This window comes from Varanus komodoensis, unplaced genomic scaffold (assembly GCF_004798865.1).
Source record: "Varanus komodoensis strain SLA01 unplaced genomic scaffold, ASM479886v1 scaffold1, whole genome shotgun sequence".
In the NCBI taxonomy this organism is placed as follows: domain Eukaryota; kingdom Metazoa; phylum Chordata; class Lepidosauria; order Squamata; family Varanidae; genus Varanus; species Varanus komodoensis.
This window is the reverse complement of record NW_025335268.1, coordinates 102,059,761-102,076,825: the sequence shown is the minus strand read 5'-3', so window position 1 is coordinate 102,076,825 and position 17,065 is coordinate 102,059,761. Positions and strand designations below refer to the sequence as shown.

Below are 17,065 nucleotides of genomic sequence, written 5' to 3'. Positions count from 1 at the left end.
AACAAGGCAATCATGGGATGCCCTGGTTTGGATTGGGCAAAGACACAATCATTTAAAGGGCATCACTGTTTCTGTAAAATTGACATGAAACCACTAGATGAATTCATCTTGAAAGAGTCTGTCCTAAAGCTTATCAATATTCAAATTATAATCAGTGTTATGTCTCAATTCCCATCTGTACAGCCTAAGGAGGCTGTTCAATTCATGAAGACTGTTTTGTACTGGATGAGGATAAACGATTTGAAATTTAAGCAGACAAGATGGAGGCACTGGAAGTTGGGCAACCTACTGTTTTGGGAGGAGGATTATAAGATGGAGTTGCACTCTCTCTAAAAGCCCAGCTTCCTAGTCTGGGCTCTCACTAAGTGGACAAGTCCAGGTGGCTGTGGAGTCCTGAGGTTTTATCAGCTTAGGCTGGTGTGCCAACCAGTTATTCATGCCTTAGTGACATCCAGGCTGGACTATTCTAATGTGCCTTTGAAAATTGTTCAGAAACTTGAGGGGGTGCAGATTACAATTTCCCAATTGTTGATGGGCAAGAGGAAATTTGATTATAATGCCTGTAACTGTAGCACTTGAACTGATTACTGGCGTGTTTCTTAGCCCAATTTAAAATGCTGGTTTTGACCTTTAAAACCTATTTGTTTCAGATTAAATTGAAGAACCACCTTCACCCTTCTCATTTGTGCACCTGTGAGGGCAGTTGGGTGGGCAACTACATGACAGAGGGTCTTTTCACCAAAGGCCCTACACCTCTGGAATAAGTTGCCACATGGGAGCTTCCAAGCACCATCATTTTTAGCCTTCTAGGAAGGCTTTGAACACACTTTACTCTGGCCTTCTTGTGATACAATTTGTCTTGTGGCTGAGTTTAATTGCTTTTCTTACTATGTTTTATGGCTCTTTTATTTGTTTTTGGTCGGTTGTTGTTATTGTTGTCGTCGTGGTATGACACCTTGGAAAGGCACCTTGCCCTAAAATGTGACCAAAATAGTTTAAATAAAGACATAACATAAATAAGGAGATTCAGTCTTTCCCCTGCCCTGTTTTGTGGCTAAAAATCTTCACTGAAGCTAATCTTCACTGAAGCTAGTGATCAGGAGGACACACCGTGTGTTTGTGTGCGTGCATGTGGGGGGTAGTGTAGGCTGAGACTGAAAAAGTTCAGAAAACAACCAACCTCCAAACTCTGAAACAGCAGTGTGCTTCTTAACCTAAACGATTCTAGAAAAAGCGGAAATGAACTCATTATAGGTGGACAATTTATTTATCCTTCTGGTACTAGCAGTTGTTTCCCTTCCACTTAACTCTCCCCTTGGGCTCGGCAAGTGGGTGTGGGAAGGTTAAACATTATGATTTTCTTGCATATGCCAGGGTTTTTTTGTTTTTAAATATACAGAAAAGCCCTCCTGGACCATCCATTCTCTCCTCAGGACACCTAGGATACGAGTAAGGATAGTAACTGGGATCCAAGTTAGTATGTGTCATTTTGGTTAAACAGCTATTTCGAAATGGTCTGAAAACTGCCAATTGACAATGATGACAGTATCAAGCTAAACTCATATCATTCAACCATTTTTATATATGTAAATTGTTAAGAGCTGTGTGGAGGCAATCCAGTTCTACCAATCCAAAAATATTTAAAAAACAATAAAATTGTGCCTAAAATATGTAAATATAGGAAAGCAATGATATAAATAAACCCAGCAATTTCTTGTGAAATAGATATTAAATGAAAAACAATGATTGTCAGTATATTCTCCAATTTCCGCTCACTGTTAATTAGAAGTAGCTAAGATTCTGCATGTGCACAGTTGTTGATACGGAAATTAATTACTATATAAATTATATTGAAAAGTAGCAAAGAGTCTTGTTTAAAAGATCAAATTCCACAGAGTTGTGGAAAACAGCTGCATAAAGACAAAGCAGTGAGAACCTATTATCGCAAATTCTCTTCCCCTAAAACATTTTAGGGGTTTATTGGCATTCCTTTTTATTCTGAAAACTTTGTGAATACTGTAGAAACATACATTATGATGTTCCAATCAATCGAATATTCCACTTTTAAAATATATTTAATTTTGCTGTAATAGCATTTTAAAGCAGCAATAAAGCAAAGGATTATAAGCACCTGTCCCATGGAAATAAATGGGATTTATGTATAAGTGTATTTAAGATTACCACATCTGTTTTACAGAAACAATACTTCACAAATAAAATAAGTAAGATTTTAATATAAAATGTGCAGACATACATTTCTTATTGATGAGATTTTTTAACGTTTTTCAGAATCGTAACTATCTGAATTTCCAATTAAAATATACTGAAGACTTGTAATTATTCTCTTTGCTCACATAGTATGAAGGCCAGTACCCAAATATAAACAAGCAAAATGTACGTGTAAAAAAATTGTGCTCTCCATTTTCATGCGGTGACATTTTTATCACAAAATAGTAAAGTGAATTTATAAATCAGTTTTGCATGCTGTATATCTAATATAAACATTTGCTAATGCAACACACTTTAAAAATGTTACAGAATAACTTGCAAAATATCATTGGAACTTTTGTCTTAGCACATGAACTTTTTGCTTCCTTTTAAACCATAAAACAATTTGATATTGGTAAATTAATAGTCACTACGGTAGTTTCAGGCTTAAACTACAATATTATGGAGATGTCTGAAATCTTTCCACTTCCATAATAAATAAGAGACTGGACAACACAATGGGAGCTTACCTTTTTGTAGCATACTAGAATGCCTATAATATATAATTTTGATCATGAGAAAGCAAAGCGAAGTTGTCATTTCTGAGGTCATACACACTCTTTCCTATCAAATTCCATTCATATTCAACCTGCTTCCTGCATGTTATTTACAAGCTCCCCCAGCTTACACAAAAAATACACATATCCAACTACATCCAGGACTGGAAGATAGATCACATGGCTTCTGGGTGCCATTCTTATTGCATTACACACAGAGAGTGTAAATGGCAAACAATATCACTTGATGTTTATGCCATATGTTCTGTCTACTCACATATTAGAACCATTCACAGACATAATTCAAGGAGTTCTGGAGTGGGTGGCAGGGGATTCCTTTCTAATAGAACTTGCATTATAAAGAAATCACAGTATTACTATGAGCAAAATAACAATGCTTAAAAGGAAGGGATAGAATATTTGTTTTGAACTTGGCCAAATACTCTCCAAAAAGCAGCATTATCAAATTCCATATCTATTCAAGGTCTTTTTTACACTACATTTTGTATTATATTGTTAATGTATTAATAAATTAGCAAGAGAACCCCATCACACACAAAATTAAATGAACATGCATAGCAAACATGTTAATTTTTGTGTTAGTAGTAGTAGTAGTAGTAGGAGGAGGTGTGTGTGTGTGTGTATGTGTGTATGCACATGTGGAATATAAAATCAGTAAGGGTACAATCCTATGCATGTTTAAATAGAACAAGCATAGATTGCTGGGGAATGCTGGGCATTGTACAACTTATTTATGTTTAATAATGCACTAGACTGTACCCTAATGTTCCTAATGGAAATGACTAGAATGTTTAATTCTTGACATAAGAGAAGGCTCTATGAAACATTCGGTATTATAATTCAAGCCCAACAAACTGGGACAGTTTTTAAAATAGACATACTCTGTGGGTGTGAGCTGCTTGAGTCTTTCTTTCTTTCTTTCTTTCTTTCTTTCTTTCTTTCTTTCTTTCTTATTATTCCTCCCCATGGGATTGAAACAAAATGAAACAAATTAGAATGAAACAAATTAAAGATGAAACAAAATGAAACAAATTAGAGATGAAACAAAATGAAACTAATTAGATGTAACATTTCTGTTGAATTATACAAATCATCCCTTCTGTACCATAAGTGGCATTTTGCAGTTCAAAAACTTTTTGTCCCTTAGATATTTAAAACAAAAATATATTTAGAAGGAAAATAAATTTGGTAAAGCACACTTATACATTAATGTTGTTATTATTAATAATTAAGTAGCCATGTTTATAATGGTCTGTCTTTGTATTAATGTAGTAGTGCATTATTTCAAGCTTCTCAACAAATACTTTTCCCTAAAGAAGACATGACTTGAATGATTCAAGGTTTTTAGATCATGAAGGAGTCATATCCATATAGAATTCTGCTGGAGTTTAACTAAAGTAAAGAGTATTTAACAGATGGTCTTGAGCATTTCTTTGGCTGCTTCAGCTATGGAAAGCAAGATAAAATACTACAATTAAAAAAGTTGTAGAAAGTTCCTCAACATGTATTTTTAAAAATGTAGTATGCAAAGCATACTTTAAATATCAGCATTTAAAAATAACAATGTATTGCTATCAAAAACAACCACAATAATCTGTTTCACATAATGCTCCTTAGAACCATGCAGAAATGTACAGGCTACTGACTAGTCTAAAAATCACTGTCCAGATTTGAAAGTCCAACAACCAAACCAATCCTCACCAATATCTGAATGTAATTAGGGTCTGGATTCTGGGGATCCCTTGCTCTTCCAGCGACTCCACCAAGCCACAGCATGAGTCAATCCTGAGAATTGTTCTTTTGGAGACTCAGTATTACTCTCCTACCAGTCAAAATGGATTGACGACAGAGAAAAGCAATGCATCTTTGTATGATTCCTTCAACCTAGCATACAGCCTTCTCACAGTATGCTAAGGCTGGTGAAGGCTAAACTTCAGTAGCTTGGGATTACATTTGTCCCTTTAAGTGTCCAAAATGCAGTTTACTACCAACACTTTTATCTCACTCAGCACCTTGGAAAATTGTGCTGAAGAGAAGAATTTCAATGAACCATAATAAGCTTTACTATTGTGAAATGTCATCTACCCAGCTACAGAATTTCAATGAGGCTCCATTGAACTATCAAATATGGATTTCTTTTCCATAGTATAAAAGGGTACCCTTTGGTATAATGTACCTTTCCCTTCTCTCATAGTCATAATTAAAATGACCAAAATGTAGCATTTTAAGGATTCCTAACTTATTTGACTTCTAAAAATTAATCCAGGGGAGAGAAGGATTTGTGACGGTACAGCCCTTCTGTACTTGATATGTAACATCAGGACCAGGAGCCATTTTAAAGTTTTCAGATGGGAATTGTGGTCTAATCTTTAACCTACACTTGATCCATATAGATGGTCAACCATCTGTCTGCATGCATGCCCAGCTGTTTGTGTAATAGGGTGTCTGTACAAATTCAAGCTCAAGGGAATTCTAGACACATCTTAAATTGCATGCGTATAAGAAAAAATAATTAAGGCCATCTGCAGTGCAACAGAATGAAACACTGAGTAGCAGGGTCCAGCAAAAGTGAACAGAACAATAAAAGCCACCCTTTACCCTAGTGTATAGTGAGAAAAAAAACAGGGTTTCCACTTCTTCAATAGTTTGCAGAATAGACAAATGATCGTCAATCTCTCATGTAGAAGGCTTCCTACGCCTCTGTGATAGCATTTGGAGGGAAAAAAATCCTTTTCCATATGCAAAACCAGATGTGTGAATGAGCCTATGATTATGTCTGAATTACTGTAAGGGAAAAGTTTTTAACCAATGGCATTCTGGGAACTACTCCTTTCTCTGATCCAGTGCTTCTACTCAGCCCTATGTTGCTTCCTCAAACATCTGTGTTGCCTACACACTGCTCTTCACAGTTTTAATATAAACTCCCTCTTTTGTGCTGGATTTTATTAAAAAGTCTTGGTTTTTTTATGTATCTATTAAAACAAATCACCTATAAAATAAAGTTATGAAGTTTGCATAATATCAAAGATCAAATCAGAACACAAGTTTGACCCTCTGCTGCATATGAATGCATCTTATTCTTAAAGAGTTAAAACACAATGAATAGCTAAACAGTCAATTTAACTTGTACTAAGACAATAGCAAAATATGTAAAAAACACACATTCTGTTCTTGAGAAGGAACAAATAAAATTATCAGTTAAATTATTAAAAGTTCCCCATTCATCCTTAAATTTAGTTACACCAACCCTCCTTTTTTATTTTGGTGCACTGTGCATCCAGTATTTTTATGCCCAATGTATTTGCATGCATGATACGTAATGTATCAACTATCTTTGTATTCAGTACTGAGCGTTCCCAGAGTTTCTTAACTGCCGGACTTTACTTTTCAAATATTTTGCATAGATCAATCCATCTGCTGCAATGTATGACAAAGGAAAACATCTTTATTCCGGCATAATAACCCTTTCAGGTAAGTAGTTATGTCTTGGGTTTAACAGCAGAATTAGCTTTATGTTCTTACTTGTTGCAGCATTTATAGTCAGGCTAATATTCTTTGTCTAAGGGCCATTTAATACAGTAGTCCCCCAAAATTCTTGGAGGTTACGTTCCTAAAGGACCCGCGAATTGTGAAAAAACGCAGATTTGGTGCTGGCGATGGGTGCCGGTCGCCAAGGCAGTGCAGGCGGGAGGCACGGGCCGGGCCGGGCCAGGCCAGGCTGCGGGTGGGTGCCCGCCCGGCGAGGCAGGGACAGGGGCGGGCACCCGCCGAGATCGTTTTCTTCGAGCAAGTCTAAACTCAGAGGAAACGATCTCTCTGTGAGTAAGGCGCTGCACAGCGAGGCGCCGGCTTACTCGCAAGGAGGTCAGCTTGGGTTTGCTCGGAGAAAAAATCCACGCAAGACTGAAGCCGCGAACGCTGAACTGCGACTTCACGGGGGTATACTAACGCATAAAGATACTTCGTCTTTGGACACATTTCTAACATTTATCAGACTTATCCCCATAATTCTTGGACAATGTGTAGAGTGTCATGTTCCACCGTGTGGCAGAGCAGTTCCACCATAAAGCTGTAGAGCAAGCAGAGTGAAACTCTGGCCCGTGTGCGTTCCCTCTCCAGCCCACCAGCACCTTTTCCAGACACCACATGCTCTACCACAGATGACTTGGGGACAAGATGTTTTCCTGGCTCAGCTGTTAGTTTCTTCCTTTTTCACATCACTGATCAGCTGCAGATGGCACAAGAGCTTTTCCCTGCTCAGCACTGAGAAAGGAATCTTAGAAATATTCGCCCTCTGAACTGATCCACACAACAAAGCCATCCACCCTGCAAATAAGCTACAGAATGTGGGTTATTCACGAACAACTCATGTTGTGTCTGACAGATAATTGGGCACACTGTGGATTGTTCCCTCCCTCCTTCCTCCCTCCAGCCAGTATCCCAGTGTCCTTTGCAGCAGAACCTGTATTGTCTTTTCCATCCCTGCTCCAATCATGTTGCCTTTTGATTTACTGCCAGAGGACTTTTTTGGCATTAAAAAAAGTCCAGTTAGAGTCCTATATTTTTCAGTCCCCCAATTGTACACATTTCTTAAAAATCTTTTTGTCAGTTTTTACACTTGCACTAGTATGCTCTTATGACTTTCCAATATATGTAATCTGACCTCACAATACCCTTGCCAAATGCTAGCAAACTGAAAAGGTGAGATGGCATATAGGTTAAATTGCAAACAGTTGACCACAATCAGTTGGAAAGGGGAAAAGTGTCAAAGAAAGTGTAGCAAAAAGAGCTGGCTTAAAGATTTTCCCCTTAGCTATGCAATTATCTCACATTCTAGTGTTGGACACTATTCACCATAGCAACACTTCTTTGAGTATTCAGTAGTAGAAGGAAGGGTGATCTTAAAGCGGCCCCATTTTTGCATCCCCTATTTGAACGGATAGTTGTGGTTTCCTAACAGTTGTCAACTCCCTCCTCCAAACCTATGGAGGCACCTACATGGGATGGAGGGAATGGGTCTGCATGGAGGGGGCTCCATGTGATTCATCCCATTCTGCCACCTCTAAGCCTTGCTTTAAAAAAATTAGACAAATTTGCACAATTTAGGGGCAGAGAAAAATATGCATAGATTTCAAGGCTGGAAAGTAATGGAGAGGAACTTTGCATTATATTTCCTATCCATTTATTTTGCAGCCTTTAAATCAATAAATGATGTCTCATTTCTTAAATCTGTATTGTGAGGGAAGGGGCTTGACAGAAATGTATGCAGATTTCATGGCTGGCTTTAGTTGTACCAATTTTAATGTAGGATAACATTTTAGTATACAAGACTTGAATGGGAGAACCAAGCCTGAACCAAAACCTGAGATGATTCACAAATAGTGTAGCCACTTCTAGTTCATGAATGTAACAGATGAACTGCTAAGATTCACTGTCATCAGCAACTTCTATAATCTTCGATGTACTGAAATGTACACCTGAGGACTTCATCTCCAGAGATGATCATATCCAGATCAACAAATCAAAGTAAGTAGATGACAGAACTGCACCTTGCAGAATAACAGTCAGCATATGTGTTTCTGGAGAAGTCTTCAACACTGACTTTTGGCACTGCCACCTTGGTAGGGGACAGAACTACTGCATTCCAGGGCCCTGCATCACCAATATAAGTGGGTGCGGGGGGGGGGGGGGTGTGCCAAAGTCTGCCAATAGGGCCAGAAGATATGGCTATGAATCTCCCTGCAGTTCTCCACAGAACTGTTTACAGTTTAATGGCTAGAAGATAAGTCTATAGCTGGCTAAAATATATATCAAGAAAAGCAACTTTAGTCAAAAAAATTTATTTCCTATGTGCTGAGAATATAATAGTTTTAAAATACTAAACAGCAGACTCATGCTAAAGGTTATTACTCAAGGTATCATCTGCATATCTGCACTGAGCCATGTCTCTCAGCTCTCTGGTAATCCCAGCTCTTCCTACTAATAAATTCTAGGATAAGCAACACATCTCATTAAAATGTAGGTAACTTGTCCTTTTTAAAGAAAATATAAGGACACAGTAATTTGAGTATCTTCCCATTCCTTGATTTAGAAAAAAACTAATGTCATAAAATTATTATTATCTCATTTATTGAAATAAAGACAAATTATGTATGGGTATCAATGAATTAGTATGCATAGTCACAATTCAATGAAATTAATTTTGACATTTGCTTCTTTTATTTAGCCTCAAAATGGTAAGGCAAACCACAGTAGTTGTAGGGATGGGATCCATTCTTCATATAACACAGCCTTCAGAGGTCAACAACTCAGATTCTGATTCAGTTTACATGCCAAGGCCAGAGGACCCAGGGATAAGCCAAGCAGATGCTGAGAATCAGTCAGTTTCTAATTCTGTGGAAAGGTTTTCTAAATAAGCTGAGATGTGAGGGGAATGGACTCACATCATTAATCTGCTCATACAACATTGGGTTAAGAGGGTAGACCAAATGAAATGTATCACATGATCCAAGAGATTTGCCCTTAAGGCACAGGATTCACCTGGAAAGTGGAGTCAGCTACTTTTTGTTTGGAATGGGGAAAAAGTATTCAGTTTGGAACCAACTTCGCATCATTAAGCTCCAGTTCCCTAATGACCTGCATTCTAATTTTGCTCATTTCCTTTCTTGTTGACTGCTGCAATAACCTTGCTTTGCATCACTAAGGCAACCTAGCTTGTCATCTTTAATATAATAAAGACGTCAGTTAGAAAGTTTTTGTCCTGTTTTGCTTGGAAGGAACAGAAGACCTACTGTGACAGTAGTGCTAAACTTTATCATGCTGTAGTGGAATACTTAGCCCCAGATGTATATTTCAATTTATTAAATTGAACAAATTGTCTAGATCTCACAAGATATAGATGGTTGGTAATATCCTTAGGACCCAAGACTATAGCTGTCTAGGCAGCCATAGGATAATTGATGGCCCAGCCCTGACCTCAAAGGCACTCCAAGATGAGAGTTGGAGCTCCAAAGTTGGAGCACCATTCCTCCACCTTCACAGTAGTATGTTTATTTTCACACTGGCTGTGGCTCCAAATTCATTAGTGCTGGTGGGCAGGGAAGAGACAGCCAAGCTCCACAAGGATATGATGAATTGCGGCACTGCCTCAGCTCCTCCTCATGAGCAAAATGTAAAACATGTAGATGGTGGAAATTGGCAGGGAAAGTATAGAGGTCCCTCCCACCTTTCATTGGATGCTTGGAGGGTTGTGGACAGCCACATTGGATGGTGACCGCCAGATGGTTTTCTAAGTTGTACATGACATTCCTCTGTCCGTACATGACAATTTTTTTAAAAAAACCAATTCTCTGCTAATTCTTCACTATGACTATCACTGAATAGGATGTAACTTTCCATCAAGGAAGGTGAATTTAACTTTCCGAGTCCCCTTTTAGATCATTGGACCTATTTGTCGACTTATACTACCTTTTTATCCTTTCCACTTAGATCAGATTTTCTATCTTAATCAGTTTTAGAATCTTCCTGTTTGGCTCCTATCTCTAAATGGAAGACATTAGATTCTTGGCACCTTAAAATGGATAGGGTTCTTCCTATACTTATGGCTGTTATAGATGTGTAGCATATGATGTCATTTCTATTAAATTTTCTCACACTGGTTGATTATGGGGAGCTCCAGATTTAAAACCTGGATAGTTTAATTTAGTTTTGTGGTAGACATTGATAGATAAGTTGATTTGCATTTTAGATTAATTAGTGGCTGCTATGGATGAGCTGTCATTCTCAGCTTTGCATGCCAAATATGATTTGCCTGCTATGGGTAAATGGAAATACTTGCAATTATTCTGTTTGCTATCTGGCATACACTCTCCAGCCGGGACTCTGAATATTCCATCAGAGCTGTTAGTTGGTTAACAAACAGACCAGTTCATAAGGACAAACCTTCAGGTTATGGGATGGCATAGAAATGGAATTAAACAAATGAATAAAACCTCTGGGTGCTGTTGGGATCAGGAAATCTTCAGGAATTGCAGGAACGTGCTTTAGGGTGCTTCAGCAGCAGCAGGGGGAACTAGGTTGTGGCCTTGTACAGAAGTCTTCCTGTCACGGAAAGGATGCTCTGGGTCCCAGCCTATTTTTTTACTAACTTTCTCACAAAGGACCTCCTGGTTCTAAAAACTCTAAGGGTGCAATGCTATTTATGTTTAGGCAGAAAAACACATTACAGTTCCCATCATTCCCCAGCCAACATGTCTAAACACACACAAGATTCCTCCTCAAATTATCATTGTATTTTTAAGGCATTTCTTGTCTGCCAACAGGCTTAATAATAAACAATGTTGCCCTCCAGTGGCATAATAATAAACAACAATTCACTTGGAAAGAAATTAGTTTAATCTATGCCTGCAGGTAGCAGTCAATCATTTAAAAATGAGTAGAAAAGACTTAACTTCAGAGCCCATTTCCTGAAGCGTCCCCTAAAATGAAGTTCAATTTTGCATAAAACAGTTCACTGCAGAAAGAATGTAACAGGTAGCTTCTGAGCATATGGAATAACATTTTTGTAAAAAAAAAATCTAGCGGAAGTGAAAATAAAAGGGAGTTGAACACAAGCTCATTACTCCTCCAGATAAAAATGTTATACACTAATATTAGTAGTTAAACATGCTCTTCGACATTCGGTTTAAGTGTGTTCATGGGCTGGGTATACTTTTAAAAATAGAAGGCACAACTTTCCAAAAGTTCCTAGCCACTGAGACTGACAAGAAATAGTTAACATTTTTTCTTTAATTTGATGCTTTGTGGTAAAAGTTGAAACATGCAAGCTTGTGGTGGATTCTAAAGCTTGCAAGAGTTTAATCAACAAATTGTTTGAAAGAAGTTGGTTTGAAACAGTACAGCAAAATAACAAGCTAGAAGCTGCTTAACAAGATGCTAGAAGTGAGCATTTTTATCCTCTACAGTTCAAGTGACTGTGGCAAATTTGCCCAAGTTGGTGAAGGTTGGTAAAGATCACACTGCAGCTGTTAAAAAACAAAAAACAAAAATACCCTTCAATCCTAAGTAGTTTTAAATTGGTTGGTTCCAAGTAGTTTGTTCTTTCTTTCTGGCTGGATCTGCTTGGGTCCAGATTAGTGGAATGGCTAGAATAGACTATGACTATCTAAGGCATCTTTTAATGCTGCTCTGGAAGATTAGTGGGCCCCACTTGTCTCCTCCAGAGCCTCTTCTTATAATAGCACAATTCTTTTGAGTAAATTCTTTTTCAGTTACCCTCCCCTGGGTCTGATCCTGATACTTCATTTGAGGAAGAAATCTGGAGTGTCGGCTTTAAATTCACAAGCACACGTCCCATGTTTGGAATGAATTACACCATTCTCTATGAATGGGGACTTGTATTATTACTGCACAAAGTTCAAAGTGAAGAATTCTGAAAACAAGTTCTTAGACCCAAAGTGGTATTGAGGGCACAGAATATCAATGCTGTGGATTAAAACAAATCACCACCAGATGGAGATGTCAGACTGAGACAATACTAAGTAGGTTGTTTGTGTATGGGCATATTTTAATAGGGAGAGAAAGAGCATGCTAGAAATTGAAAGAAATAATCCTGGTGACTATAGACAATAAAGCATTATATATTTATATATTTTGGAAAAAAATTGCTTTCATTTAAAATTTTTTGAATGCTATAACAATGTTTTCCCTAAATAATGTTTTGGAAATCTCCAATAGACTTTCTCATCTCTTCATCCCTTCAGTATCCTTTCATTCAGTCTGTTCTTTATCTTATAACATGAGATTTCTTATGCAAATTAATACTAAGTCATGGCATATAAATTTTTACTTTTTTCTATCATTTCAAAGGCCGAAACAACAATTCAATGTTTTAGGTTATTCAGCAGAAGTATAGCTATAAATTTAAGGGTAATATTACCCCTAATAGACTTGAGGTAAGAAGTCCTGGAATTGTCCTCTAAGTACTTTTTCCATACAGGGTAATAATTTGAATTCAATTATGTTTGATGCTACCAGTGCATTTTAATACATTCTGTGTATTTAAAAGTAAATCAATAGACACCAGATTCAAATAGTTAATCAAAAGCCAACATTCCTTAACATGACTCACAAAGAAAACCATTCACAAGAAAAAGTTTCTGCATACCAGTATATATGGATAGGATAAAAAGAGAGTGCAAAATTTGTCTGCAATAAATAAATGCATTGTGTATCAAAACAATCCTAATTTGGTGTTCTCGGTACTTATGCATGGATGGGCAAAAGGAATTGTGAGCAGTAATGCCCTCAAAAGGAAACCAAAGCCCATATACAGAATCTGAGCATCACATGCAGCCAAGAAGCATAAGACAGTTTATTAGCAGCTGATGAAATATTCCTAAAAGACGTAGGACACATCTAGATGATCAGTTCAGAACGTGGCTTTGCAAAATAGTCTTGTAAATCCTGTGTCAAAAGGTAACGGTGAATCCATTCCCAGCAGATATATGTTGGCAGAGCCTTGCTAGTGATGAAGGGCTTCCTTGACATCACCATTCCTTTTGTTAAAGACTGTTCTTAAATACATGAGAAAAGAGAATTTGGCCTATAAAATTGTGCTGCCTGGTCTCAGTACAAAGGTAGGAATGTGTTTGTTAGGTTCTTATGAACCTCTGTGATAGAATAGATCAGTGCCCCATCTAGTTGGTCTTATAATGCACAAATGCTGTGGCCCTTTCTTGTTGTATGACTCCAGGATATGGAATTGAGCGGAACAGAAGGGAAGGTGTCATCTCACTATCATAATTCATAGCTGCATAGATACCTAACTTTAGTGACTTTTTGTCTAATTTTTTTAAAGCCATCAAAGTTAGTGAGCATCACCACATACCGTGCTACCGAAATGCATAGGTCAACTATCCAAATCTGACAAACAGTACTTTTGTTGCTTCTCAAATGCTAATAATTTCATTCAGTGGCTAAATTCCAGTAGTATGAGAAAGATACATGGAAAAAAATCTGTATCTACTTTCCCTTTCAGCATTCTTACTTTTAAGAGCCCTCATTGTATCTTTGCCCTTTAAAAACAAAACAACAAACCAAACCAAATCACAACTTTTTACTCTTCCCTTGCAGAAAATGTATTCCAGTACACAAATCATCTTAGCTGATTTCTCCTGTATGTTTTCCAGTACTACGTAGGATATTCTTCTATAGATGGGGGAACATACCATATTTACATAGATAATGTACAAGCCCACAGGCAAATTGCCAAGTTCATATTGTTACCACTGAGTCCTAAATTCCAATCAGATTTAATCAGAGTTGCCTGTAATTTTATTATATTTAAGCAGTGTAAATGAATAAATAGATAAATGTTGACTTCCTGCACATTCATGCTGCTCTTTCTACTCTGATATCCTTCTAAGAAATTAATCCTCACTTTGATCTAGGTCTAAACCTAGCAATCCACAGTGTTGAGTTTGACATCCACTAAGGCCTGCTTATATTCCATGATCCTTCTCACTTTTTGTCCAGGGCTTTGGCTTCTTCAGTGATAACACTGAAACCACTAGCCACAAGACTTTGATCCCATCACAACCCCAACCCCTGACTGCCCTTTCCTTCAGCCAATTACTTTATTGGACCTTTGGAACTCAACTATTCCATGATTCTGTGATTAACTTAGATAACTCTTTCCATTATCAAATTCCTCACTATATTTAAATATTCTACTGCAGGATCCCCTGATATGCACTGTGTGCACCTCCAGTGACACCCAAAAAGGGATCCTTAACCTGCAATTTAAAAAAAAATGAATAAACACATCCATAGCAGTGAAAAGATGCAAAATGCATACAACATCCCAGGAATGATGCATAAGCTCAACAAAACCAGACATAATATCCAAATAAACAACCATCTGAAGGTGGCATCTATATACCCAGAGAGTTTTCACTGATGGCAGTATATAAATAAAGTACATAAATAAACTAACAGTTTCATTAAAAAGGTAGGGTTGCCAAATAGATGAAAGATATTGGAGAGATGGTACCACATGACTATACTAGCAGGGTGTTCCAGCACAGAAGACAGTAAGGGACTAATTTTAAAAGAGCAGGAAAAGTTTAGGGTGGCTGAAGTTGGTTGAACTGGAAAAGAGTGGGTAAGAGTATAATCAAAAATCTTTATGGTAAAGAGAAGGGGTTTCTGCAGTATGTGGAATTAGAGGGAAAGCCCATGCCAAGAATTGAGAATTGCCTTATGGTTTGGTCCATGACAGTAGCAAATGATTTTGCCAGAGGAAGTTTTTACTGGAGATGAAAGAACTGATGTACAAAGGAAAGTTAATGGAAAGGTGTTGCTATAGTCGAAGTGAGCAGTCACCAGAGCATGAACAAAAGCTCTGAATGAAAAGACATATTATACCAACTTAGTTTACAGGAATAAAGCACATGACTGTGACAATGTGAATATAGAGAAGAAGGAAGAGTGAGGAAGGAGATATTTTAAAAAGAGATTCATGCCTGGTCAACAAGGTGGAAAGTGATACTTCCAAGAGATTTGAAGGAAAATAATCAATATGTCAATACAGGTGGAATAGGAGGTAGGAAAGCACAGAACTAGAGAAATGCCAGGGAAGGGGGAAGTACAGTAGGAAATGTCACTATTTGGGGTGTTATTTATTTAAAACATTTGTATGCTGCCCAATTGTGCCATAGTTCCTCTGGGCAGCTCACAAGCACAGGATTAAAACACAATAAAAACATAATAAAAACCATGACTCATCAAAACAACAATAAAATACAGCATAAATACAAAAACCAAGGTCTTACAGCAATTAGATATTAAATATAAATATAAACATATGTGTTGCCATCAGAGAGATCATATGGTTGTTGGAGTGGAAAGACTGGTCAAAGGACAGGGCCTGATACCTACTTCAGTTTCTTTTATTTATTTTGATTGATTTATTACAATTTTAAACCACCCAATAGCTGGAAGGCTCTCGTTAGATGTGAGAGGAAAACTGTTTTGTTTATTATGCAGATTTAATTATGTGTAACTGCTTTCTTATGTGTTAAATGCTACTATTTTTAATATATGTGTGTGTTGTAGTTCAATTTGGTTTTGTTCTTAGTTTGCACCAGTTTTCAATTTTGTAAACTACTGTGAACTGCAGTTTGATGGGAAGTTGCAGTTAATATTTCAGAAATAAAAGAAATATGTTTATCTTTGCTTAGCTATAGAGTATTTCATTTTCAGATATCATGTCTCTTACTGCATGCAACAAACTTCCTGTGTCTAGTTCTGTTGCCCAACACAAAGTCAGACATGTTATTAAAACACGTATATGCATTTAAAGTACACATTTTAGAAAAACTCAAGTAGTTGCAGGGAGTCCTGGTAATTACGGGATTACACTAGGGAAGGGGGAGTATAATCCTCTTCTTCCTCCTGTAGCCTTTTGAAAATTGCTCCTCTAAAGCAGCAAATCCCTCACATAATGGATTTTTTTCCAAAAGGGGTGGGCACACTTATTCAGAACAATTTGTTGGAAGTGCAGCATGGGTGGGAAGGATTAAGCTCCCCACCTGCTGCAGTTCTAGTAATTTGCACACCTCCCCACCGCAGTGTCTGCTATTTGAATGTTTACAAGTATGCACATTACATGCAGTGAACACACTGAACTTTGCATCTCATTTGACCCTCCTGTGACTAATTTCTGCTGCTGTATGTTCTTTTGTTCTTGATTTGATAATAGAAGAACTTGCTGTACTGTACAGGACATTTTAAAACATCAGATGAAAGTCAGTTTTAACATCATTAGAACCAAAAAAATATGAAATTAAAAACAGAAGAATTCTTATCACAGCTGTAAAAGTGTTGATACCTACTATGAATCTATCAAAATGGTGAAGGGAGAATCGCCTGCAGATGGTGAGAGCTTATGTCTAAAATCAATACACAAAGAAACAAGTCAGTTATGTTTGACTTGCCCAATGATTTGGAAAGGATTTCAATTGCCTTGATGTTTCACCCACAAAAATATGTGCCTCCTACATCTTCCAAACTCTCACAAAGTTATGAATTTCACATACTTGAGCATATGTCATTTTTCATTAGCTGCCAAAAGATTGAATTTCTCCCCAAGCATGCAAAAACAGAGTTTTCTGAAATATGACACATATTTGTTCTATCAGTTATGTTTTTTTAAAGTGGGGAGTCTACATTTTAGCATATTTTTCTGATGAGCGTGATTTTCAAACTATGGCACTCTT

The 17,065-nt window shown here is 37.3% G+C and overlaps 1 protein-coding gene across 9 annotated transcripts in view; it reads right to left on the bottom strand.

Annotated features, from left to right (window-relative positions):
* The window catches only part of RBM20 (RNA binding motif protein 20), a 125,376-nt gene that overhangs the window by 57,395 nt on the left and 50,916 nt on the right, over nucleotides 1-17,065 (bottom strand). The window contains exon 1 of one of the 9 annotated variants that reach the window (XM_044438513.1): nucleotides 3,668-7,664. The exons of the other annotated variants lie outside the window; for them this stretch is intronic. Coding sequence (XP_044294448.1) covers nucleotides 3,668-3,753 — 86 coding nt within the window. The 5' untranslated portion in view covers nucleotides 3,754-7,664. Of the gene's footprint in view, nucleotides 1-3,667; nucleotides 7,665-17,065 lie in introns of those variants that run through there. 9 annotated transcript variants of the gene reach the window in all.